A 24,010-nucleotide genomic window follows, 5' to 3' on the forward strand; every position below is an offset into this window, starting at 1 on the left:
CAATGCTCACCTACCGCCATCCATGATAAATTTAAGCATGCATTAAAATGTATGGTGATTTTTCCTACTCGTGTCATACAACTTCGCGATCATGATTTTTGCAGTGTGCAAGAAAGGTTGTTGTCGTGAAGGTTCTTACCACACTTTAACAACTGCATTTGAGTTATTGATGGTACACATATTTCGATGATTGTGTCTGTAGAGGATCGACTGGCACGAATACAACAATTAGAATGTGATGGTCGTATATATGGTCGTATATGATCTCAAATGCGATTCACATTTCTCGTCGCTAGGATGAAGAGTGGATGACATGCCATATTTATCTTTAGACGTGCTATGAGAGGTGAGAAATCTGATAGGTTCCCTCACTCAATTGCAAATACGTCAGTTTATATAAATGTCCATATTTGATATTGATGGATTTGTTTGGATGTGCAGATAAGTTTTATTTAATCCACATAGGATATGTGCTAGCACCAAGATATTTGGCTCCCTACATATGTGAAAGATACCATGCGCCTAATTTTCATGATCACATCATAAAAGGTATTACAGAGAATTTCAACTACGCGGATGCGTCTGTTCGGAATGCTATCAAATGTTCCCTTTGCGTTATGAAAAACAGTGGAGTATGCTATTGAAGGGCATACATTTGTACAAAGAGCCACATCAAATGTAGATAATTATACATTTTGTCCTCCATAATTTTGTGTTTGATACCTACACGATGATTCAGACATCATGTATATAGAGTTTGACAAGATGTATATTCACTCTAGGGGAGAGGATGATGTGCAAGCTAATCTGGACGGGATGGGATACTTTGAGATTATATGACGTACAGCCAACTTTTATCAACCTCAACTATTTATTATTAATGCTCCTATAAGGATGCTATGCATGTCTCGTACATTTAGAGCACCGATTATTTTTTTATACATACGGAGCACTGTCATTGACTAATACCGTGTTCAGCACCCCTCTAGTTTAATTTACCAGATTCCCTCTTCTTCGCGCGCACGCTTATTGAACTACTAAGTGATGTATTTTTGCCAAAATTTTCTACAGAAAAATTGCTTTAAAATATCATATTAATATATTTTTTATAATTAATAATTAATTAATCATATACTAATCTATTACTATATTTTTTACGCCGGGTAATATCCCAACCAAACGTGGCCTAACTATTTATTAGTTTTATTTGATTTAATGTTGCCGCAATATACATGTAACAAAGCAGTGACGCTGTTTATAGGATCCACAGGCTAAAAAAAATTACCATCCAATAAGAACATATCCAACAGTCTCTTTAACACACTATCCAAACTAAAATTTAGCCATTTTAAATAAAAATCAAACTTCAACGGCCTCACTGTCTACTCTCCAAGCCTCATTTCACCCACTGGCCAAACTCGGCCAGTCTGCTACCCTTGGCTATTCACTTGACAGACGTGGGCCCCACCATCTTCTTTTCTCTCAAGCCTCAGCATGCACAGGCACAGCAACAACAACGGCAAGCCGGCGGTCGGCGGAGGGCGCGTCCCGCGAGGCAGCCGGCAGGAGCGGCGGAGGCGGCCGGTGGAGGGCATGCCGAGCGCGAGCCAGCCGGCGGCAGAGACGGCCGGCGACGGGCGCGCGGCTGGAGCGGCGGAGGGCATGCCGAGCGCGAGCCAGCCAGCGGCGGGCGCGCGGCGGGAGCGGCGAACTGTCGGGGAGTCGCCGTCGTCGCCGCCGCGTGAGGCCGTGGTCGCCGTCCTCGTCGCCGCCCGAGGTCGCGGTCGTCGTCGCCGTGCCGCCCGCGGAGGTCGTTGCCGCCCGAGGTCGCGGTCGTCGTCGCGGTGCCGCCCGTGGAGGTCGTCGTCGCCACCATGCGAGGCCGCGGTCGACGTCCTCGTCGCCGCCTGAGTTCGCCGTCGTCGTTGCCATCGCAGCCCGCCGAGGTCATCGCCGTCGCCGCGCGAGTCCGCGGTCGCCGTCGCCTTCGCTGCCGCCGCGCGAGTTCGCGGTCGCCGTCGCCGTCTCCGCCCACGGAGGCCGTCCCGGCTCGGCCGCTGTCCCGACCGCCGCCGCGCGACGCCACCTCGAACGCTGCTCGGCCGCCGCCGCGCGACGCCTCGACCGACAACAGCCGCGCCACCTCCCTGCGACGAGCTGGTGGTTGGCTGGATGGAGAGAAAGAGAGAGGGGGAGAGAAAGAGTGGTTAGAGAGATTGACATGTAGGTACTGTTTGTCCAGAGACTTAAATTAGAGACAATGAATGGAAAGGCTGTTGGAATAAAAATAAATTTGACTTGACAAATAAAATTGAGAGTTGACCAAATAGACATTTGGAGAGTCAAAATTGGAGAGGCTGTTAGAGATGCTCTTAACTCGGGCTAAACCAATCACTTTGCCAGTGCTGACCAGTGACAACCGGCTACGCAACCAACCAACGGAGCTAAACCTTTTAAGTAATACTCCCTCCGTTTTATAATGTAAAACTTTGTAACCTTATCTGGATGCTAATGAATCTAGACTTACATATAAATTATATACATTCATCAATTGATGAATTTAGACAAAGGTTTTAAGTCTATTAATATGAAATGGAGGCAGTAATTTCTTAATAAAACTTCTTTATATGTTTTCTTAATTCTTTAAAGAAAAAAATGTGATAAAAAGACCGCAAAATAAACCTCGAATTTTAAGGTCCCGGCTGCAAAATAATGGATTATGATTAAGGCCTTGTTTAGTTGCTAAATTTTTTTCCAAAAACATCACACCGAATTTGTAGACACCTAAATAAAGCATTAAACATAGATAAAAAAACTAATTATACAGTTTTGGAAGAAATCTTGAGACGAATCGTTTGAGCCTAATTAGCTCATGATTAGCCATAAGTGCTATAGTAATCAATATGTGCTAATGATGGATTGATTAGGCTCAAAAGGTTCGTCTCGTGGTTTCTAAGCTAGCCGTAAAATTCGTTTTTTTATTCGTGTCCGAAAATCCCTTTTAACGTTCGGTCAATGACTCTTTTGCCAAAATTTTCTCGATGTACACACCACGTAATCAAAGCAAAGTAGCAAGTAGCAACAGTCGCCCCGATCCGATCCTGCGCCCGTCGCCCCCTAGGCCGCCGAGGTCGACCTCCTCCTCCTCCTCCGATCTTCGGCAAGCTCCGGCCGTTCTCGCCGGCGTTGCCGGCCTCTCGTCCTCCTCGCTAGTTGGTAGTAGTACCTCTCATTGGAGCGCCGCCGCCCGACTACCGGCGCTCGGCACTCAAGCCCCGCCCCACCCGACGCACCACCAGACAAGGGAGCTCCTCCGCCACTCGGTCCTCTTCCTTCCTTCCCTTTTGGAGAAATGGGGCCGCACCTCGCCTAGCGTTGTTGTGTTTCATGGTAAGCCCTAGTTAGTCCGGCGAGGCTCTCGCCGTCGTCGATGGGATGGGATCCCTCTCTTCGGGAGATCCCCTTGCTGTTTTCTTGTGTGGCTCCTCCACGGCTGGCTGTGTTGGATTTGTCGCTGATATTTATTTGGTTATTATTTTGAATCCCATCCAGGAGGCGGGGAGCCGAGGCGCATCCGCCATGGCCACGGCGGTGTGCAGGGTATGGTGGCCGCGGGGGAGGCTGCAGCCCGAGCCGCCCGCAAGGCTCGTGCTGTTCGGATGGCTCTTCGCCCGCACGAGCTCCGTGGACGTTGTCGTCGCGGCGGCCCTCCCGCAGGAGGAAATCTTGCGGTCCTTCCCCACCCTAGAAGCACTCCAGGTCTGCCATGGAACCTTGCCATCTTTATTTCCTTCAACCCTAGCAGGGATCATCCAAAAAGATTAAAAAACTAGCAGTTTCAAGTAGACATATGTTTTTGGCATTGCCAACTCTAACCAGAAATTATCCTAACTCTATGCGGTAAGTGTAACTTCAAGTTACTTTTTCCTGTGTTTTAAAAATTAGTTATACCTTCAGTAATTAGGGCCAAGAAGGTGAAATTCTGATAGCTGTTATTGAGTATGTGGCTGGAATGACTTCTTTATGATCCATTGAAGAAAAAAAAGGAAGTTATATATTACTTTCAGTACTTAATGGTGAAGCATATTTGACCATTGCCGATTATGGTTCTAAATATATGTGTGTCATGAAGACTTGATGCTGTATACATCACGAGCGTATTTTAAGGATTAGCCGCCCTTAGAACACTATAAAGGCATTCATAGCAGCCACAAGAAGATTTCTTTCATCTGGCTATAAGTTAGTGGAATTGAGGCACAAGTAGAACCTTATTAGTTTTGCATTTTATGGAAATGGCTAGACTGCTCACACCAACTTAACCTTTCATTTGTTGTTTCAGTACTAGCATATGTGAAATATATATGGTATATTTGGAGCTCATTTGCTTAGTTGTGTGTTTCTCGTTACAATTCATATTGCAAGGATGCTATATGAAATTGTTAAGTCCCTATGAAGGATGCTATATGCAATAGTGCTACAGAACATTGCTGTTTAGAACTGTTTCATGCTTGTTGCTTTGCTGTTACTACTGTCTTCTTGTTAAAGAACAATTGGTTAGCGGGGTGATAATGAATGAATATAAAGCTCACAAACAGCAAACTGTAGGGTATGGTTCTTAGATCCTGTGGGATCAAAGTTAAAGGGCTACGCTTTTTAGGAATGTTCATATACATCACCTGTTCTTCTGGGTTTCTGCATAGTTGGTAAAACCTGACCAGTCCAGTGGTTAAACCAGTAAAGCCATAACCAGCACCTTGACTGCTTTGTTTTGAATGAAAGACTGGATATGCATGTTGACTGGTAAAAAGTGGTTCTACCATCCAGTTTTCCTCAGAACCAGGTGAACACTGGAGTTGTTGGGCTGGGAGAAAGATTTGTTTGGGATGCCCTGACCTCTCCATGCACATGCAACAACTAACTAGCCTGGTAATCCATCTTGTTGATTTTGAAGGTAGAATTGAGATCTTTTTTAGTAAACCAAAATATTAAAACAATAAATTTATTAAGCGGTGATCGAACCACTGGTCTGAGACTCTGAGTTTAGTAACTATGGATTTTGTGTTTGGCTTGTTTAAATGCCTCATCTAATCCAGCAAATTCATGTATGGTTAGCAAAATAGAATGATCTTATGCCACGGCAGTTATATTTGTGGGTAAAATTTGGTAGGGGGTGTATTTGTGAGAGGTAATTGGACATGATTCTGGACCTTGATGGTGCGGCTGGGGTGCCATGGTCAGGGCCACACCAGGGGAAGCAAGGATAATAGTATGAGGTAGGAAGAGCTAATTAATTGTGCTGCTTGCCTAACAACTGCCATAAGCTTGGTTTATGATGAGCTGGCCCTAACGATATCCTAAACAAACTCTCAACTCAAAACCTAATCATACTCAAACTTTTACTGAATCCTAACACAATCTTACCAAATCCTCTCAACTGTCTCAAATCCTAATCAAGCTCCAACTCTTACTGAATCCTAACACAACCTTACCAAATTCTAACTCCTTTCAACTAATTGAAGATAAAAGATTATTTCGAAGCTGGATAGCACTTGATCCTAGTGTGTTGTGGCCTGCTTCATTACCCCCTGCATATGTATGTGACACCCCACATGACACTCTGTATTCTAGTATTAACTCATTCTACTTGCGGAAGAAATTATCGTTACTTGATGAATGTTGATGTTTCACAAAACTTATTAGATGGACCTCAAAATTTGATTAGATGGTCCATTTTACCCATTCCATTCAAAATAATTGAGCTGATTCTAGGATGTTTGAGATGGATGGTTTTCCACAAGGGGTTATCGATGACTAGCGTGTTAGATTAAGACAATCTTGTTGTTTTATCATAACACTTCTGCAATTTTTGAATGTATTTGAAAGAGCCACATCTAGTTCTGTTTATGTTCTTCAGAATACCTTTTGTATTCACTTAGGGAAAATAAACTTATTTGTGTAGATTAGTTTTGCAATATGGTTACATGCCCATGGCAAAAGGTGGCATTTAGCCTAATAAACAACAGTAGAGTTCATGCTTATGTTTGTTGCTAGTTGTAGTAATTGTTCATAGCGGCTTTGATCAGTGTTATCTCTCATGTTAGACCATCATCCTTTCCTCAAATACAAGGATGCCAGCAAGGCTACAAGAATGTGCAGCATTCACCATTCTGGGGGATTGTGTACTTCCAAGAGAATTCGAAGTATGCTGTAGTAAACAAAGTCATCAACCATTGGGAGCTCAATCTGTTCAAAAAGGGCATTTTGATATGACCCAGAACAGCCCTGTTGTATTGAGAGGATCATTGGAATGTGGAAACAAAGACCGAAGCGACTATAATAGCAAGTGGGAATATGATTATACCATATTAGATGGATTTCTGGATGCTTGCGAGACATCATTTGTCAAAGAGGGTAACTGGGTGCATTTGTGCTGCAAATCTAGCAAGAGCTTGAAATGCAAGCTGAATGAAGTCCCTGTGCTTCATCATTTGTACCTTGATGGCCAAAAAATTGAGATTAATCATTGCCACGTATGTAAGTCAATGCTCACTTCTGAACTTGAATCATTTTAAATCTGTTGCTCACTAATAATGATTTCTTTCTGTGACGAGTTACTAAGATGCTGTACAATTTATTTAGGTCATACTATATGATGTTCCTACTGCTGGTAGAAACCATTTTTTCCTGGGTGAGGATGCACCTTGCAGATTGAAGTCTTCCTTTAGAAAGCCAAGTTGGATAAATAATCTAGAACACAGACACTTAGAATTTGACTTGGTATACACGTGAATGCTTTGATATTCTATTACATTTTACTTTTAGTAATAGGCTAATCTCTTTCACATCTGTGTTTGTAGGATCCAATTGTTTTGGCACTTAATTGTTCAAATGCAGCTAGACTATCAGTTTCTCAGGAACGTTCTACCAGTAATTCTGTGGCTCATTTTTTCTTTGCGTCTGTGTAAGCACTATTGCGTAAATCTTATTTGATGTAATACTGATTTATGCATTGCTTATTTTACTGCTTATTTATTTAGGTTTTTTGCGATTGTTCAAGCAACATGGCACTGCGTTGGAATATTTTTGGCTTCAATATCTACTATCTTCTACATCATCATTCAAGTGTTCCAAACATATTTAAGCAAAATATCTCAGTACTTCATGTTACAAAAGGTTTTCAGGCATTCATGGAAAAACATGCATCTCCGATGTTGCCAAATTCTCTACTGGCCAGTTATCCTCCAAGATGGATCCCTAAGGTAAATTTGACTTGTTATGGCGCTGCGATAGTTAATTTTTAACTTCATTTACTGGTTTAGTGAGTTATCTTGACATGTACTATTGCTAGATTGAATAGCATACGCGTTATGCCATGTCATATTGCAGTAGCATGGTGGCACTATCAAACTCGCTGGTTCCTTTTTTTGTATCTAAGACTATGACTGGAAACTATTTGAACCATTGTAATTTCAGTACTATGGCTGTGTATTTTTGTTGATGAAGGATGAAAGATTATCTAATTGTTCGATAGCTATATAATGGTATAAAGGATAAAATTAACTATTATAAAGTTAAAAATCTACTTTAGAAAATTAAGATGATGAACTTTTGCATAGAAACTTTTTTGCAAAAAAAATGCACTGTGTAGCCGTTCCGGAAACATGCACGCAAAAGCCAAGGAAAAAACTGAGAATAATCTGATGTAAAGAACACAACCTAGAAGTATAAATTATATTTAATAGGTGCTAAGTGATGATCAAATAAGTTATAGTTAATATAAAGCTTCTCTTCAATTGCAGTTGGTTCTTTTTATAAGCATCACTACTTTCTATGCAGCTCTACTGTGAATGTTCAATATCTGCACAAAGCTGCAATTCAGAAGCATGCATTATGGTCAAATATTGTCATGGATCTCTTGATGGGTTTATTCCTTGGAGCAGCGCTGTTGTTGAAAACAGAGATAATTTGTTCTTGGACTTTTGCTCTTGTCCACCATATCACAGATAGTGTCTTGAGATCTGGCTGTGTGTGGCTGATGGGTGTTCCAGCAGGCTTTAAGCTGAATACAGAGTTGGCAGAGCTTTTGGGCATGATTTCACTTAACGCAATTCAAATATATTCAACACTTTGGTTCATTGTGGGAGGCTTCCTAAGGCACATAGTTTGGGGTCTTGCATTTTCTGGGATCCTTTTTGGTTTAACAGTTCCAGTTTCATTTTTCATAGATGTCATCCAGCTTGCTACATTGCATGTTACCCTGCTTCAGTGGTTGATCTCAGTGATATGTTCAAGACAGATTCAGACAGTGACATCATTGTGGCGTCTTTTCAGGTAAAACCATGAGTACATTGTTGACGGCATCGCTTAAATCATAAAGGACTTAGGGCCTATTCAGTTTGGAGGAAAAAGAAAGGATTGGATTCCTAAGGATTAATTTTTATGAAAGCCGTTCGGTCTGTAGAAATGAAGTATAGAAAAATCAAAGGAAATTTTCCTTTTCTACAAGTTGTAGACAGAATACATAGAAAAATTTATATCCACTCAAACCTCTTAGAAAAAAATTCTTATGGATTGATGTGGACATGTATTTGCATTTCTCCACATTTTCTCCACCTTTTGTATTCCTATGGGTTGAAATTCCCCCAAACGAATAGGCTCCTAATATGCTCATCTCTTTTACAGCGTGGAATTAATAAGAGTTAATTTCCATGTCGAGTGCACAGATAAATTTTGAAACTCTTGTATTAATAAGACAACACAAAGCACAACCTCTAGTCATGGAAACATGTTGTATTGAAAATAGACATCATCTTCAAAATGAAACCTGGTCCATGAAATTAACGTCATGAAAGTACTTTTCAATACAAATCTATACAAATGATTTTCTTCTGTTGAATATAAATATTTAAAAAGTTCAATATTTATGTATTACCACTCCATAAGCTGAATTTATACTTGCTAACTTACGTGCTGTTTATTATCATGATAGGAAAACTATTTATTCCAACATCATTCAGCTGAGGTGATGCATTATTATTGAACATAGTTCAGATGTTAACTGATTTTCTGTTATGATAATTACTCCTCTGTGTTATCTTATAATATATTTTGGCCCGATCTAGATTTTATCCATGGATCAATGTGTATGTTTCATTAGCATTCATGAATCTAAGTTATAACGTGAAATGGAGATAATAGTTCCTGATCGTTTTACCATGGCCTATATCAACAAGTATCTAAAATATTCAATCACCATTATATTTTTTTTCTTTTTACTTTTCTTGTAAGCTTGCTGCTAACATGCATGTATTATTAACAGAGGGCGCAAATGGAATCCTCTTAGGCAAAGGTTAGATAGCTATGACTATACAGTTGAACAACATGTGGTTGGTTCACTGTTGTTTACACCAGTCCTGCTTCTCCTACCCACCACCTCTATATTCTACATATTCTTTTCTATCTTGAGTACCGCAATTATCTGTCTCTGCATACTGCTGGAAATCACAGTATCTATAATTCACTCTACTCCTTATGCTGAGTCAATTATGTGGGTGGCAAGAAGGCAAAGATTTCCAACTGGATTATTCTTCCAACCTGTGGAATTGTCATCTGTTTCTGCTGTTGATGGAGATGGCCTCTTTTCAGTCAAAGGTTGTAGGAAAACAGAGCGTCTTCTCCTTGGCCAGTCAGAACCTTCAGTTTCAGAACTTCGCTGTAACTATGCCACCTTTGGTAAACATTTCTGCCTGCACTGTTCTGCACATGTATTCACCAAGTATTTTCAGGTCTACTGAACTGTGATTTCATCTGAACTCTTAAATTTGCTAATTTATCGTACCGAAAAGAAGGAAATCGAACTTTTTGAAACAGAATAATTTTTTCAAAGAACCAACATCTAGTTTTACTTTTACTATACTCATGGTTTTTGTTGTCATCTTCTAACGGAATGATGACAAAATGTAGGGCACATGATTGGACCAAGTTACGCGAAAAATTTCAACGGGGTAGCTTTATCATTCTGCAAACAATTGGCGTATGGAATCCTTAGCGGTGAAAGGTTTGTACATATTCTAGAATTTTTTGTGATATTCCTTTGGTGGTATTTTTTAAATTTCTCTCTTGATTTCAGGATACCTACAACTCTCCACCTTCAATTTTCTCAATTCCCTTGGATGCATGTTGGCATTCGAGAATACTGGATGCTCTGCCGGGGTTCTGTCCTTTCATGTGCACCAAAGAGGTGACAGGAGTTTCTACCGTACTGAAACCATTTTGATCCCCTTAACATACCTTGTTTTACTTGGTAATCTGTTCCATATTATAAAATGGGTTGGCCCTACCTAGGTTAATCTAGAAATCAATGATTATGTTTTATATATGTGTCCAGATTCACTAATATCTCTATGAATCTAAGGTGCACTGTTAGTTACTGCCCTAGTTGTAATTATTATTGAAACAATACAATTCATAGTTACCCTAACTACATTTGCTGTCCTGGGTATCTACATGACGTGGTGCACCACCAGTGTACCTAAACCATGCGTATATCTAGTTTCTTCCCCCGCGTTAAAGGGTAACTTCAGTTTACCTTTAGAAAGAATTACTTATTTGCCATCATCACTACCGTACCTAAACCATGTGACATGTAGAGCCCCATCTTTTTGCTTCTCCTTAGGTTTATAAGCCAAAATTTAAATTTTTAACCTTAAATTTAGATTAGATTTTGAGAGCTTTTATCATAGTTTATTTTCTAATCTAAGGTTTTAGGTCATTGAGAACACTTAAATAAAAATATTATTCATAAATTATTTTTTATTTGTAAATATGTCGTTTGATTTTTTATCTGAATAAGCCAAAGAATTACCCTCGTGGTTTCCTCCCCCGCATTTAAGGGTAACTTCAGTTTACGTGATTTAGTTATTTGCCATCATCGCTATGTGTATATTAGTTTTAGTTGGCAAAATGCCACACAAAAAGAGCTAATTGCTCCAGTGCCACTTGAATGGATTCGGTAATATGCAATTCAGTCAATCTTTACCGTTTCCTATCTGAATCCTGCGCTTTGCTCCGTATAAAAGAAAATATGTTATGATATTTCCTAAAATAAATAAAAATGCATTCTGTGAAATGTTTTACCTATCATTTTGCTATAAAAATATTCATCCTAATTTAATCTTATATTTGGTATCCATCAAACGATAATATGTAAAATTTACAATAGGAGTACATGGGGGTGGCAGATGCATTGCCACCACCCCTACACTTCAAATGAGTATGAAATTATGTAATTGGTGTCATCAAACTTTATCCTCCTTTGCTTCACAGCCAATTGAATTTGTTCCCGTAAGATTTTGTACTCATTTGTATGGTGTGATCCAGAGTTGTGCAAATTCAACAGAATGAATTTGGGCATTAACGAAAGTCCGTTCCGAACTAATAGAAATTTCATTAATTTTATTAACAGACCCAACAAGAATCAGTTCAAGTCATCAACTGAAATTTCATTAAGTACTAATGGAATTTTGTTAATTTTCTCAATAGAATCGATCAGAACCATATTGGATATTCATCAATATCTGATAGAATATTCATTATGTTATTCCTTTGAGCCAACCCCAACTAAACAGAAGTCATAACAAAATTTCAATTGGGAACCCTTGAAAGTTCCGTTAATTTTTCTACAGAATCCAACCGAACAGTTTTTGCTCCAATCAGAATCTCCGTTGGCACCTAACGGAAGTTCCATTGAGCTAAAAAAAAAACTTAACAATCAAAAGCAGTTTTGAAGAACTCAACTCAACTCAGTTTTGAGCACTTAAAATTCATCCCTATATTTCAAAGTACCATCCCTCTATAGTAGTATGACTCTAGCACTCATGTAAAAGAAAAACTTTTATATCATATTCTTTGGCTTATGTGCCAGAAACCATCATTCACACATGCTTCAAGAACGAAAGTATTTTCATCACAATTTATATCAAAGTTTATTTCTTTTTAATTAATTGTCATTAATTACCAAAATTCTTTAGGGGCATAGATGTACTCTCACGGTGGTATCTCCCGGTCTTTAAGCTATCACCTAGACCTTGTTGGAACTCGGAAGTGTTACCTTTTGAAAACATTTTTAGCGAACATTTTTAGAACACAGTTCTTTCCCTACCTATCGTTGGGTAAGATCATATTTGTAGATATAGGGTTCGGTTGACATGAGACCATAGCAATGAGAAGGAGATAAATTTTTTATACAGGTTCAGACCCTATTAGGCAATAGCCCAGCTCCTATCGGTCTCAGTTAGTTCTGCTCTCATATGATGTCTACGAGATGTACATAATGCATGACTTAGAACTACTTTTTCGACTAGACTGCCCTATAGCTATATCTAGATGAAGTCAGTGATATTGTATGAGATTGATCTTGATGGCTCCCAGAGATTTGGCATATTGTTGATTATGTATTTCTCAGGTTGCCTCTCAGGGTTTGTTGGCTTGAAGTCGGTTTTGTTCCCCCTTCTGAGGATCTTGTATATACCACGATTATTCCCTTATTCAAGTAGAACTAGGGAGACCAGGATGGATACCACTCGAATAGTCTTAGTAGGAGCTAAGTAGGACTCCGCATTTGTTTCCTTATCGGGTATTTCTTTTTTATCTGCTCAGAACTCTATCCATATGTATAGGATTTTTTCCATATAGGATTAGCTATGCAGTACCGGGAGGGCATCTCATATATGTAACACTAACACAGTCGGTACTTCTTAAATTGCAAATCCATCTAATTGTTACATCTATTTTAGAATAACACCTTGGGCTTTCAACACATTTCACAACACTTTGTGTAACCATCGGGGCTTAATTTCAACTCATGAAGTGGAATCTACGGAGATTTGGTTATGTTTATTTGGATAGTTGATATATGACAATTGCAAAGCCATATATGCAAACGTTTTCAATGGTACCCTACCATCATCCATGATAAATTTAAGAATGTATTTGGCTTTTTTTTTCTACTCATGTCATACAACCTCACGATAGTACATTATATGACGTACAACCAACCCTCATGTATGTTAGCTATTTGTTGTTAATACTCAGGATGTTATGCATGTACTTACATTTGGAGCATGATTATTTCATATAGGTATGGAGCACTATCATTTTTATTAGTTACATTTTATTTAACGTTGCCGCAATATATATGCAATGAAGTAGTGACTCTACTTATATAGGATGTATCGGCCATAAAAAAAAAAATCCTTCAACCATCCAATAATTTGGACTAAGCCAATTGATGGCTTTGTAGCTGCTGATCAGCAACAACTGGCTACGCAGCCAACCGATGGAGCTGAAACTTCAATGTAGTTATTTTTTTCCCTTATAGAGTAAGATCATCTCCAAAAGAATGTTAATTATTTTACTTTTCAAAAATTTATATTGGGTTCATCTTAAAAAAATATTAGGAATAAAAATTATACACTCCTCCAACAGAACTATAAAAATGAATAGCTTGTATTAGGAATACATATTCTTACTCCAAATTTAAGACACAAATAAGCTAATTTTAGGCATAATTAAATAATAGGAATGTATTTGGTAACCTGTTGGAAATATATTTTCTCGCTCAATTTCCAAAATTTAGTTTTAGGGGTCAATTTTAGACATTTCTTGGAGAATAAGTGAAATAAATTATGAATAATTAAACAATAACGTATGGGTATATATATATATATTCTTAGCTATGTAAGAGCAAAGATCAGAAAATGAATTATAACAAAAATCCTCTGAATCAACTTTAAATTTAAGTTTTAAAATTATAAATTTTAAATTCTATATATGCAATAAACATAAATAAAGGGTTAATTAGATCCATGTCATTATAAATTTGCTAGTTTTCAAATATGTCATTACTATTCGACTAATTATAAGAATGCCATTATAATTTTATAACTATTTGAAATATGCCACTTTATACCCTTTTCAGTGTATTCTTTAAAAAATTTAGACCATATTGCCCCTTTGTTGTTCACTGCATGATATATGCAAAGGGCAATTTGGTCCAAAAATGACATATCTGAAATAGTTCTAAAATTATAATGACATCCATACGATTAGTCGAATAGTAATGACATATTTTAAAGCTGGTAAATTTATAATGGTAATTAGCCTAAATAAATAAATAAAAAGACAGGTATACATCAAATATACAACAAGCAGAAAGAGAAGACGTGACTGGGGCCTAGGTCCAGTTCCAAACGGCCGGATCCTATTCCTTGGCCGAGAAGTCCCCTGCTTCCGTCTCCGTCGTGTCGCACGCGCATCCACCGTTGGATGCCAGCCAACGCCGAATGAATAATAGGTGTCCCCGTCGGTTAAGTAGAAGGAAGACCTGTTTCCGTTCCGTTCCTTCCCACCCCCGTAACCAAAGTTCCCCTTCTCTCCTCCTCGCCTCGTCGTCCTCCTCGGATCATTCGCGATCAATCCGCCCCGATCCACCCCAGGGGATAGACAGAATCGCCCCCCGCGCCGCCGCCCCCAAGGGATCGGAGATGTCGTACGCCTACCTCTTCAAGTACATCATCATCGGCGACACAGGTGCGCGCCCCTTCCTCTACGTCTCCGGCGGGGCGGCGGCGGCGGCGGCCGGAGACTGGACCGGCTTGGATCCGGCCGGCGCCAGGGAGATCTGCTGCCATGTGCCCGCGCGTCGCGTGGTGCGGTGTGGTGTGTGATTGGTTCCGTCTGATCGGGGGTCTCTCCGCTTGCTTCCCTTTTTTTTTTTTTTTTTTTTTTTGCAGGCGTCGGGAAGTCGTGCCTGCTGCTGCAGTTCACGGACAAGAGGTTCCAGCCCGTGCACGACCTCACCATCGGCGTCGAGTTCGGCGCCCGCATGATCACCATCGACAACAAGCCCATCAAGCTCCAGATTTGGGACACGGTCCGTGCTCTTCCTTCCTTCCTTCCTTCCTTCTCCCCGTGCAGCTTCTCCTGCTTGCGTGTTAACGGCGACCAGCCGGGGTAGCTTCTGCTCTAGGGTTACCTAATTCACACGTATATTCACTCCCAAGAGACGTGTCCAGTTTTCGTCTTGTTCTGATCGGATCGGAACGTATCAGCAATGCCCACCTTGTACTACGATGCTGTTACCTAACTATTTTGTTGTGATGATTTCCCCATCGACCATCGCATAGCTTTTATTTAGTTATTGCGGTAACTTTTCTGTGCCACAATGTGCTATCATTAACTAAATTTCAGTCCTGGGTTACTGTAGTTCAACTTTGGTCACCACTTTCTAATTCTATAATGCATTCTCCTCACATAAATGTACAACATATTAGTGACGTACATATATTTCTAAACATCTGAATACTCATAAAGATATTGTTGCAACTTTTGTGCCTGGTGGGAATAATTATGTTAAAAGCAAGTGTTTTAGATATATCGTCTTGATTCTGAATATTTAATAAATTATAAAAGGTTCACCTCTGGCAAGTTCCTAAAAACATGGCTGTCAATTCATCCTTATGACTGGTTGGTTTCATCATATGATGTGCCTATAGATTTACTTTATTTACTAAACAAGGTTAGGCTGTAAAGAGTTCTTAATTAAACTACCACACGATGGCACACTGCCAGTTCAATTAAGTTTCTTGAGCTTGGTGTCATAATGCAACTCCATCTTACACTGTCTCAACTATGCAGGCTGGTCAAGAATCATTCAGATCTATAACCAGATCATACTACAGGGGGGCTGCTGGTGCCCTATTGGTGTATGATATCACCAGGTAAATCCATCATTTTGCAATACATCTCTAATTATCATAGCTTTCTTAATATGGATATCGCTTACAGTTGGCTAACTTGACTTCAGGAGGGAAACTTTTAACCATCTTGCTAGCTGGCTAGAAGATGCAAGACAGCATGCAAATGCCAACATGACAGTAATGCTCATTGGTAACAAATGTGATCTGTCGCATAGACGTGCTGTCAGCTATGAGGAAGGTGAACAATTTGCCAAGGAGCATGGCCTAGTATTTATGGAGGCATCCGCAAAAACTGCACAAAATGTTGAGGAGGTGATCGTTTGTCCTTAGTGCATTTGATTTTGATGGCAGAGTTCATTTCTCTTGAATTTTTTTCTTGCATGTTTTGTGATATAGGCATTCATCAAGACTGCTGGAACAATATACAAGAAAATCCAAGATGGTGTCTTTGATGTATCTAATGAGGTGAGCTTTTAATTGTTTTCCTTTTCCCTTTTTAAATTCTCGTGGACCAGTTTGTGCTATCCAAAGATAATTACTAACATAACTGAATTCAATCATGTCTTGTTCCTAAGTTGCAATTGTACCATACATATGGCGTGCTATGTTTTGAACCCCAAAATATAAATTCAACATACATCTTCTATTTGACTAGTTTTAATTGACCGGTTAAGCAATGATTGTCCATTTAGTATTCAATGTAAAGCTGTGATGTGGGTGTATTGTAGAGTATTAACAAGTAATAACATATACATGGAACTATTCTGAAAGAGGGATTGGTTGTAGTGTCAACACGCCAGCTGGTTCCCCTTTTATCGCATGAATTTTCTTTTCCTATCCAGCAATGGCTTTATCAATATTCTCTCATTTTAAGTTTGATATCTTTTAAGTCGCAGCTAATAATGTTATCTTCCGAAACTGTTGCAGTCTTATGGGATCAAAGTTGGCTATGCGGTCCCAAATGCTTCAGGTGGTGGAGCTGGCTCATCCTCTCAAGGTGGTGGCTGCTGCAGCTAAATGCAACAGGAACATCCAACTAGTCATTTCATGTATCCATCCTAAATGGAGAAGTCGAATGATGTATAACATGGCCCTCAATATTTCGATGTTGCCTTGTGGGAAAAAAAAATAGCTGGGATTGGTACTGTGTTTTTTACTCCTTCCAGCTACCGACGTTCGTGTTACTGTGTTAGTGCACAAAATGTTCATCCATGGTAGTTGTGTCTACATTGCAGTCTCTGTAAAGTTAAACGTTCACGATTTCTGTACCTTTGCATGTGTATCTAAATGAAATGGTGTGTGACATTCATTCCTTCAATCAAATAATAGTTCATAGGCTTGAACCGACTGCTCTGTATAACTAGTCCATAACGTCCATGGTATTTTTGATGTGATGTATTTTGTTTGATCTGCATTAATATAGGGGGTGTTATTTGGGTTTTTTATGTTAAAAGGCAAATGGTATATTTTAAAAAAAACTTTTGTATTTCTATCGATCTACTAAGGCTAGAAAATAAACTCAGGTGGGTGAAAAGGACCCTAAAATTAAGGTTAGAAAATAAACTCAGGTGGATGAAAAGGACCCTAAAATTAACTCGAAATTTAAGGTTAAAAATTTAAAATCTCTGACCTGACAACTATAATCGGCATCACTCAGGGATGGAATGCAAATTTCCCATATTGGTCAGAAGTTCATGGCACAGTAATTACAAACGTAACATAGCATATTCTTGAACAAGGAACATCTGGGTCAAACACCAACAGGAAAATTCCAAATCGATAATGAAGTGATGGGTGCTGACATCTAACGTCTTCGCCATAATCAGAACACTACTCCGTACATCTAGCACGAGAGCAGAGATTACATTTGCACAGATGCAAAAGTTTCCAAGATAGGGAATTGGAGTGAAGCTCAGCGTCCCCTGCCACGACCGCGCCCACGACCACGGCCGCGCCCACGCCCCAAAGGCTTCCCTGTGTTCCAAATGAAACTTTGGTCAGACAGTAGTTCCACTCATATAAGCAAATGAAGCTCTAGCAAGTCAGATAATTGTCAAACCTGCAGTTGGCTTCTTAGCCTTCACCCTTGGCGTATCCTCAACCAGCAACGTCTCCAGGTTTAAGCTGTCGGGAAGAATGTAATAGCGGATGTTGTTTCCCCTCACACTAAGGTGATCAAGGGTAACAGGATTTTTCCCTTTCAATGTGAGTTTCACAGTTTTCAGGTGCGTGTTCATGCTGATATCAACACCTACAAAATAGACATGAAAACACTTATGGAGGTGATTACAGGCTAATAAGAGAAGACATGAGAATAGCTCTACTTGAAGTAAAGAATGCAAATTAATTATAAAAATTTCATGAAAGGCTCTGATGGTGGGTTTGAGGAAAGTATAACAGCATAAAAGTATACACTGAGGTAGATGGCAGAAAGTATAAGGGGTGGAATAGATGCCCTTTTTGCTTCATCGGTTGATGTCTAGTTTCCATGGAAAAAAAATATGAAATGCGAACAGGGTTCAAAATATTTTGTTACAGTCCCAGACCAGGACTGATGAATATTGTGTGCTAAGTGCTAACAGACATATTTGCTTGAGAATTTCTGTTTAGTTAATTAAGATTCTCAGGCTAATAGTATTGATATTGTATCAATTTGATCAGAGTTGATTAATTTCTGACTGTCTGAATGCAGCATTATTAGATACAAGCAAATATTAGAGCTGAGATTTGGACGAAATTAGATGGGTCTAGCAGAGGTAGCATTATTAGTCTATTTCTGCACATCCATTCTATTTGTAAATGTGTTTGGATTAAACCAAAAAAAATCATTGCACTTACAGAATGTTTTATGTGTATCAAAAGTGATATTTTAAAGATGCTACTACGTCCTATGCACATGTGACCTCAAGGTGACTTTCTCCTGTTCTAATTGATTATTGGGGATTAAGAGAGGTGCATTAAGAACCAGGAGAGGCTTGAATAACTGCACCGGAAGTGCTACTATGTTGATTAAAACATTGAAACTATTCATGTAGCTATCCTAGTCAAAATGTTGGCAACCTAGTCTAACATAACAGAGGTAGATCCAACTTACTTCATGATACACTAGAAGGCAATTAATGATGTAAATTTATGTGTTAATGGTATATGCACAGATATCAGTTCACTGATGTGCAATTGATTTTCCAAATCTATGCATGATTTGTCTCAGATTTTTGTTAGGGAAATATCTGCTTCGGGTTCTCAATGTGAGCTAACATGCCTTCACATGTCATCTTTTACTCAAATGACATTCTTTCTAGTTCCCTTTCCTCGTTTGTTTGGTGCAGGGTACGAAACAGGGAAAACATGTTAAAGAGATTTAAGCTTTCCTCCCATTCTTTTTGGGTGTGTTGGTGGTGGGGGGATTCTGCATATGTTTGTTAGGTGCTACAATCAGGTGGTGGGACCGCCCAAATGTTCATGGCAAGTGCAACGTTAATATCACAAAAGATAATATCATTTCAGTAGCAAGACTTTAATAAACACTACTCATCTTAAGCAAGATGCTAGCAAATACTACCTCTGTCCCAAAATACAAGGGACTTTGGCTATACAAATGCACAACCAAAATCCCTTATATTTTGGGATAGCGGTAGTAGTAGATTAGATCAGATCATCAGACTGACCAAGAATAGGCTACATTGACAATTGAGTCCATTTGGGACGCCTATGTGAAGGTAAATGCAGATCTCACATTGTTTCTTTAGCACATATCATTGCTTGGAACAATTAAGCAAGCCATAGCAGACTTTCTTTAGCATGCTCTTATCTTATGAGTTCCTTACGCTTGTCTGAAACTTGAGACTTTTATCCTCTGCTAGCGATTTACTCTTTACTTCATGGGAAAACTAGGATGCATCTAGCTACAAGTTTAAAATGGTCAAATTTTGGGGCTCAATAAGCCCTGTGAATTGCCATGTCATCCAACAAGAGATGCTGCTGAGAAAGAGCATAAGTTGGCACTTGCGAATTGCGATCACAGTAGCACTACAAAAATATAAACACCTGCTCTAATGGATTGACCACAAGAGGTTGAACTGGTTGATGATTGACAAACAAGGCAAAAGGAAGAAACAATTGGACAAAACGATTGCTTTACTGCTTCAATGCTGGATGAAAATCAGAGTGCTTTACTGCTATTTCAAAAGACCCTTAGGAGTAGGAAGTGAAAGGTGCTACCCCAAAAGGAAACTCTACCTGTGCTAGATGACACACATAAGTTTAGATGGGCACAATTGCACTTTTGATGGGACTGAGCTGAGAGGCTGTCAACCAAATTAAACCATGAAGAAATTTTTGTACTAATTTAAAATATAAATTACAGCTATACTAGTTAAATCTCCCTAGATTTGATCTGCGCTCAACGCCAAAACAAAAGGTTCACCACAAACGCCTCCTAGTTTCAACAGAATCTAAAATCTTCGGGCACTAGACCAGACTGACAAACCCAGATGCACGCAAACCCTAGAAATGCACCCACACCTAAACAAAAAGGGCAAAAAAATACCCAAAAGGCGTCGTCGTACCAGTGATGGTGCCGTGGACGGTGGTGCCGTTCTTGAGCTCGATCGTCACCGTCTCGTTGTTCAGCTTCATCAAGAACCTGCAAAACCCACGCCACACGCGGATCGCACGGCGACGAACCGATTAACAAACAAAAAAAAAAAACAAATCTGGGAAGGGGAGAGGGGGCAGGGGGAGGGGGGAAGCGGGAGAGGGGGGGATTACCTGACGAGCTTCATCTTGGAGGCGGCTGGTCGGGGAGGGAGGGAAGGGCGGAGGCGGGGCTGAAGCTAGCTAGGGTTTTGGGGGGGAGCTGCTGCTGCTTCTCTCCTCGGAGAGGGGAAGAGAGGGGAAGCCGACATAAAACCCTCTCAATCTGGAGGAGAGTGCGGCTGCGAGATGGGCTTTAGTGGGCCGAATTGCAGCTGGGCACATACAAGTGCTTTGGTGGGCCTTGTTATGGGCTTCAGTGCGCGAGGGCCCATACCTTGGGCTTTTCTCGGGTGAAACTTTATGGCTATGGGGTTACATAACAGCTTTTTTTTTGAATTTCTTAACAAATTAACAAATAAATAGGACATAAAGGACTTCTTAGCTCTTGCGACTAACAACCTAGAATGACTAAAATTTATTTTTTTTATATCTTAATTTAGTCATTCATGTCAAAAGATTCTATCTTATGCACTCCAACGAACTCTCCAAATTCTAACGACCAGGAGAATGACTTGTGGGCCCTTCTACGTGGGACCCATAGGTCGCAATTCGGCTGGGTGAAAGATGACTTGTCAGATTTGGTCATTGAGTAGGTATGTTTAGCTATTTAAATAACATGACAAATTATGTTTAACTGTTCAAATGACATGACAAATTAAATAGGTAATCTCTTAGAGATGCTCCAAGGATGAAAATGATCTGAAATGGTATATTTTTAGTATTATATTTTTGAAAACGATTGTAAACTTTTCATATTTATAAATTTAACTATATATTGTAACTGTAATACTGTACTGATAGAAATCATAAATGAATAGAATTTAGAAACAGAAATGGTCAGAAAATGTATCACTTTTTATTTTAAAATATATATGTATGGTGGGGGAATTTTCATAAAATGTACACTCCTAATGGCCACAAAACAAGCACCAAAAGGAGATAGATAAGTAGAGCACTACAAATAGCGGTAAACATTACACATACTAATTAGTACCAGGGTTCACAAAACCATAAAAACATTGTGATTATCGTGATAATCGCTCGAACCATTGCTGGGCGCAGCTTCGATAAGTTGTGGTACAGCCCAGAAAATTTTACGAGATTCCAAAAGCTTAAAAATGATTAAAAAATCTATAGTGATATATTGCGATAATCGCGACATGTCGCATGGTTTTCACATGCGATTATCGATATCGTGAAACCACATGATTAACACCAAAAATATCACGGTTTATTGATATTAAGAAAATTGTCATGATTATCGCCAAAACCGCTATGATAATCATGCTGTTTTGCCTTCAAAACCATGATGGCTCGATTCAAATTTACACGTTTTTTTGTGCGATAGCCAATGGTTTTCACCAAATCGCCGGGGCATGGTTTGGGTCTGTAAAACGGTTATGTGAACCCTGGTTGGTATTGGTATTGTCCTAATATTTATTGCGCAGGATTTGCTGTCTTTTGTGATCAGCAGGCAGTGTACTCCTGCTGAAAAATAGTAAAGAGCATACTTGATCGCTCTGAGAGAGTTAAAAGAAGTGCAGCCATCCTTGATGAGCTGAGTTAAGGAGGAATAATGCTACAACTTACAAGTATGCTTCACCTCATAGTAGAATCAATTTACATTTGATATAAATGTTAGACACATTGGAATGGATTCATGGCAATGTCATAGCAAGGTTGGGGTACTTGTTGGCGGCATAGATGGAAGCCAACAAGATGGTAATAGCACTGTTGTTGGCATAGGTTCGAAGGTGAAGCATTGCATTGTGCTCGTGCGGTCATGCTAATGCCCGGGCCATTGAGAAAGAGAATGGTTTGGTAGTATAAGATGGGTATCTAACAAGTATTTTTTTTCTTACAATTCAACTTTTTTAAAAAAAACTTATTTCAGAATAGACTCTTAAAAACTTGTTCTATAAAAAAACTTGTTCTATGTATGAAACGTTTTTTCTTGGAGTCAATGTTATTAGTTTTTAGGTGCAATATTTCAGTGCTAACCATGGTGGCGCTAACACCCTCGGCCCTCGCCCCATGGCCGCTTACACAAAGGGGTCCACACCAAACTCTTTGGTCCTAAGGACTAGTTTATAAATAATTTATTTTATAAATAGGTCCTTGGTGTCAAGAACTAATTTATAAGTTATTTTATAAATAGGTCATCGGTGTTGAACTTATCAGCGTCAATGACCAATTTGTAAAATAAGTTATTTATAAATAGGTCATCAATGTTAGTCTCTTTGGTAACAACTCTTTCCATGTCAGCGCTCGGCTATCACAGAGCTAAGAATATCGACACATGTGTCATTGGCACAAAGATGTTGGACCTCAACGCCAATTACTCTAACACAAAGAAAAATATTCATTCATGAACAATTTAAGGATCTATTTATAAACGAAATAAGTTTTTAAAAAGGATATCAATGTAATGTGTGAGGACAACCGATAGGAGAAAGAACATCACAAGAGCACCAATAGGGAGAGGGTTGAGCAAGGCAGTCAAGGAAAAAAATTTAGGAAAGATGCAATTGTTAGTGAAAATTGGAATGCTTAGCTGTTATCAAAGGCGAGGGACACTTGATTGAATTTCAAATCAAGGATTCGCTAGCAGAGCGGAACACTTGATTGAATTTGCGGAAGCGGCTGTGTGCGCCAGCCTGGCATGTGGGAACCGGATCCTCCAGCGTATCACTTTTTAATTTTAAGTGGATGACCCACATGTCAGTTACCGTGTCCCACGAGTCTCGTCCATATGAATCCAAGAACCATCTATATCCAAACTCATTTGATTTCACAAAATCTTTGGCCTACGTACACATATCACATCGAAAGATATATTTACAACATTTGATTTCACCCATTTAAATTGAAAATTTTTCTCACCAGAAAGCATAGTTTTCTTTCCCACACCTAAGGGATACCAGGCCGGATTCCATTTTATAAGGAAAAGAAGAAATTATTTAGCACAAAAGGTTTGGGGAAAAAAAAGATGTCCGTTTTTTTTACGCTGAAAATTCCCCATTAATCCATCGCTACGCATGCTCCCCCTTGCGATCGAGTTGTGCTCGACGCCGCCGCGCTGCATGCCATGGCACCCACGCAGCGCTCCCCGCGTGGGCGCGCCGCGGCGGCTGGCTCGCTAAGCTAGATCTCCGCCTCCGCCTCCGCGCCTCGAATCTCCCCTGCCGCGCGTGGCCGCAGCTGATTGCGAGCACGAGCCGGAGGAGGAGGAGGAGACAAGCTGCGCCGGCGGCGGCACGGGGAGTAGTCAGGGAGAGTCGGAGAGATGGTGGTTCAGCACGCGGCGCGGCGCGCCGACGCGGTGGGGGTGGGGTCCTCCGGTCAAGGGAGGAAGGGCTCCTTCTCCAGGCCGACGCGCGGCGCGTTCGGCGTGAGGAGAGTGGCGTTCGCCGTCGGGGAGATGTCTTCCTTGGCGAGGCGGCGGCTGGCGGCGCGGTTCAGGTCGGAGCTCGCGGGGGTCCGCGCGCTCCTCA

At 40.0% G+C, this 24,010-nt stretch overlaps 3 protein-coding genes across 4 annotated transcripts; 2 read left to right on the forward strand and 1 right to left on the reverse strand.

Moving 5' to 3' along the window:
• The first annotated feature begins 3,058 nt into the window (after window positions 1-3,058).
• On the forward strand, window positions 3,059-10,554 carry LOC102709433 (N-acetylglucosaminyl-phosphatidylinositol biosynthetic protein gpi1). 2 transcript variants are annotated; one of them, XM_006647367.3, is made up of 10 exons: window positions 3,059-3,390; window positions 3,553-3,759; window positions 6,102-6,530; window positions 6,640-6,777; window positions 6,858-6,961; window positions 7,038-7,259; window positions 7,837-8,331; window positions 9,320-9,732; window positions 9,964-10,057; window positions 10,130-10,554. In XM_006647367.3, exons 1-10 carry the CDS (start codon window positions 3,388-3,390, stop codon window positions 10,242-10,244), a joined length of 2,220 nt encoding a protein of 739 aa, XP_006647430.3. In that variant the 5' UTR covers window positions 3,059-3,387; the 3' UTR covers window positions 10,245-10,554. The 2 variants fall into 2 exon arrangements, with proteins under 2 accessions (XP_006647430.3, XP_040376987.1); XM_040521053.1 differs by lacking the exon at window positions 3,059-3,390 and having other exon boundaries at window positions 3,690-3,759; window positions 6,128-6,530; window positions 10,130-10,551.
• A 3,835-nt stretch (window positions 10,555-14,389) lies between these two features.
• On the forward strand, window positions 14,390-17,094 carry LOC102709711 (ras-related protein Rab-2-B). Its single transcript, XM_006647368.3, has 6 exons — window positions 14,390-14,589; window positions 14,793-14,932; window positions 15,697-15,779; window positions 15,866-16,070; window positions 16,155-16,223; window positions 16,686-17,094. The coding sequence occupies exons 1-6, from the start codon at window positions 14,544-14,546 to the stop codon at window positions 16,773-16,775; spliced, it is 633 nt and encodes a 210-aa protein (XP_006647431.3). The 5' UTR covers window positions 14,390-14,543; the 3' UTR covers window positions 16,776-17,094.
• A 322-nt stretch (window positions 17,095-17,416) lies between these two features.
• LOC102709992 (small nuclear ribonucleoprotein SmD1a) lies at window positions 17,417-20,644 on the reverse strand. Its single transcript, XM_006647369.2, has 4 exons — window positions 20,529-20,644; window positions 20,327-20,403; window positions 17,818-18,009; window positions 17,417-17,732 (listed from the first exon to the last, which is right to left on the reverse strand). The coding sequence occupies exons 1-4, from the start codon at window positions 20,540-20,542 to the stop codon at window positions 17,671-17,673; spliced, it is 345 nt and encodes a 114-aa protein (XP_006647432.1). The 5' UTR covers window positions 20,543-20,644; the 3' UTR covers window positions 17,417-17,670.
• Window positions 20,645-24,010: the final 3,366 nt, after the last annotated feature.

Source organism: Oryza brachyantha, chromosome 2 (assembly GCF_000231095.2).
Source record: "Oryza brachyantha chromosome 2, ObraRS2, whole genome shotgun sequence".
NCBI classification, from domain to species: domain Eukaryota; kingdom Viridiplantae; phylum Streptophyta; class Magnoliopsida; order Poales; family Poaceae; genus Oryza; species Oryza brachyantha.

What these genes read in the sequence shown, in the direction of transcription:
- LOC102709433 (XM_006647367.3), top strand. An exon ending in CCACCCTAGAAGCACTCCAG is followed by an intron (nt 3,760 to 6,101) that starts GTCTGCCATGGA and finishes CTCTCATGTTAG; the next exon opens with ACCATCATCCTTTCCTCAAA. An exon ending in CATTTTTTCTTTGCGTCTGT is followed by an intron (nt 6,962 to 7,037) that starts GTAAGCACTATT and finishes TTATTTATTTAG; the next exon opens with GTTTTTTGCGATTGTTCAAG.
- LOC102709711 (XM_006647368.3), top strand. Translation starts at nt 14,544, where the DNA reads ATGTCGTACGCCTACCTCTTCAAGTACATCATCATCGGCGACACAG. An exon ending in TTGGTGTATGATATCACCAG is followed by an intron (nt 15,780 to 15,865) that starts GTAAATCCATCA and finishes ACTTGACTTCAG; the next exon opens with GAGGGAAACTTTTAACCATC. An exon ending in TCTTTGATGTATCTAATGAG is followed by an intron (nt 16,224 to 16,685) that starts GTGAGCTTTTAA and finishes AAACTGTTGCAG; the next exon opens with TCTTATGGGATCAAAGTTGG.
- LOC102709992 (XM_006647369.2), bottom strand. An exon ending in CGTCCACGGCACCATCACTG is followed by an intron (nt 18,010 to 20,326) that starts GTACGACGACGC and finishes TCTATTTTGTAG; the next exon opens with GTGTTGATATCAGCATGAAC. An exon ending in GGCTAAGAAGCCAACTGCAG is followed by an intron (nt 17,733 to 17,817) that starts GTTTGACAATTA and finishes TTTGGAACACAG; the next exon opens with GGAAGCCTTTGGGGCGTGGG.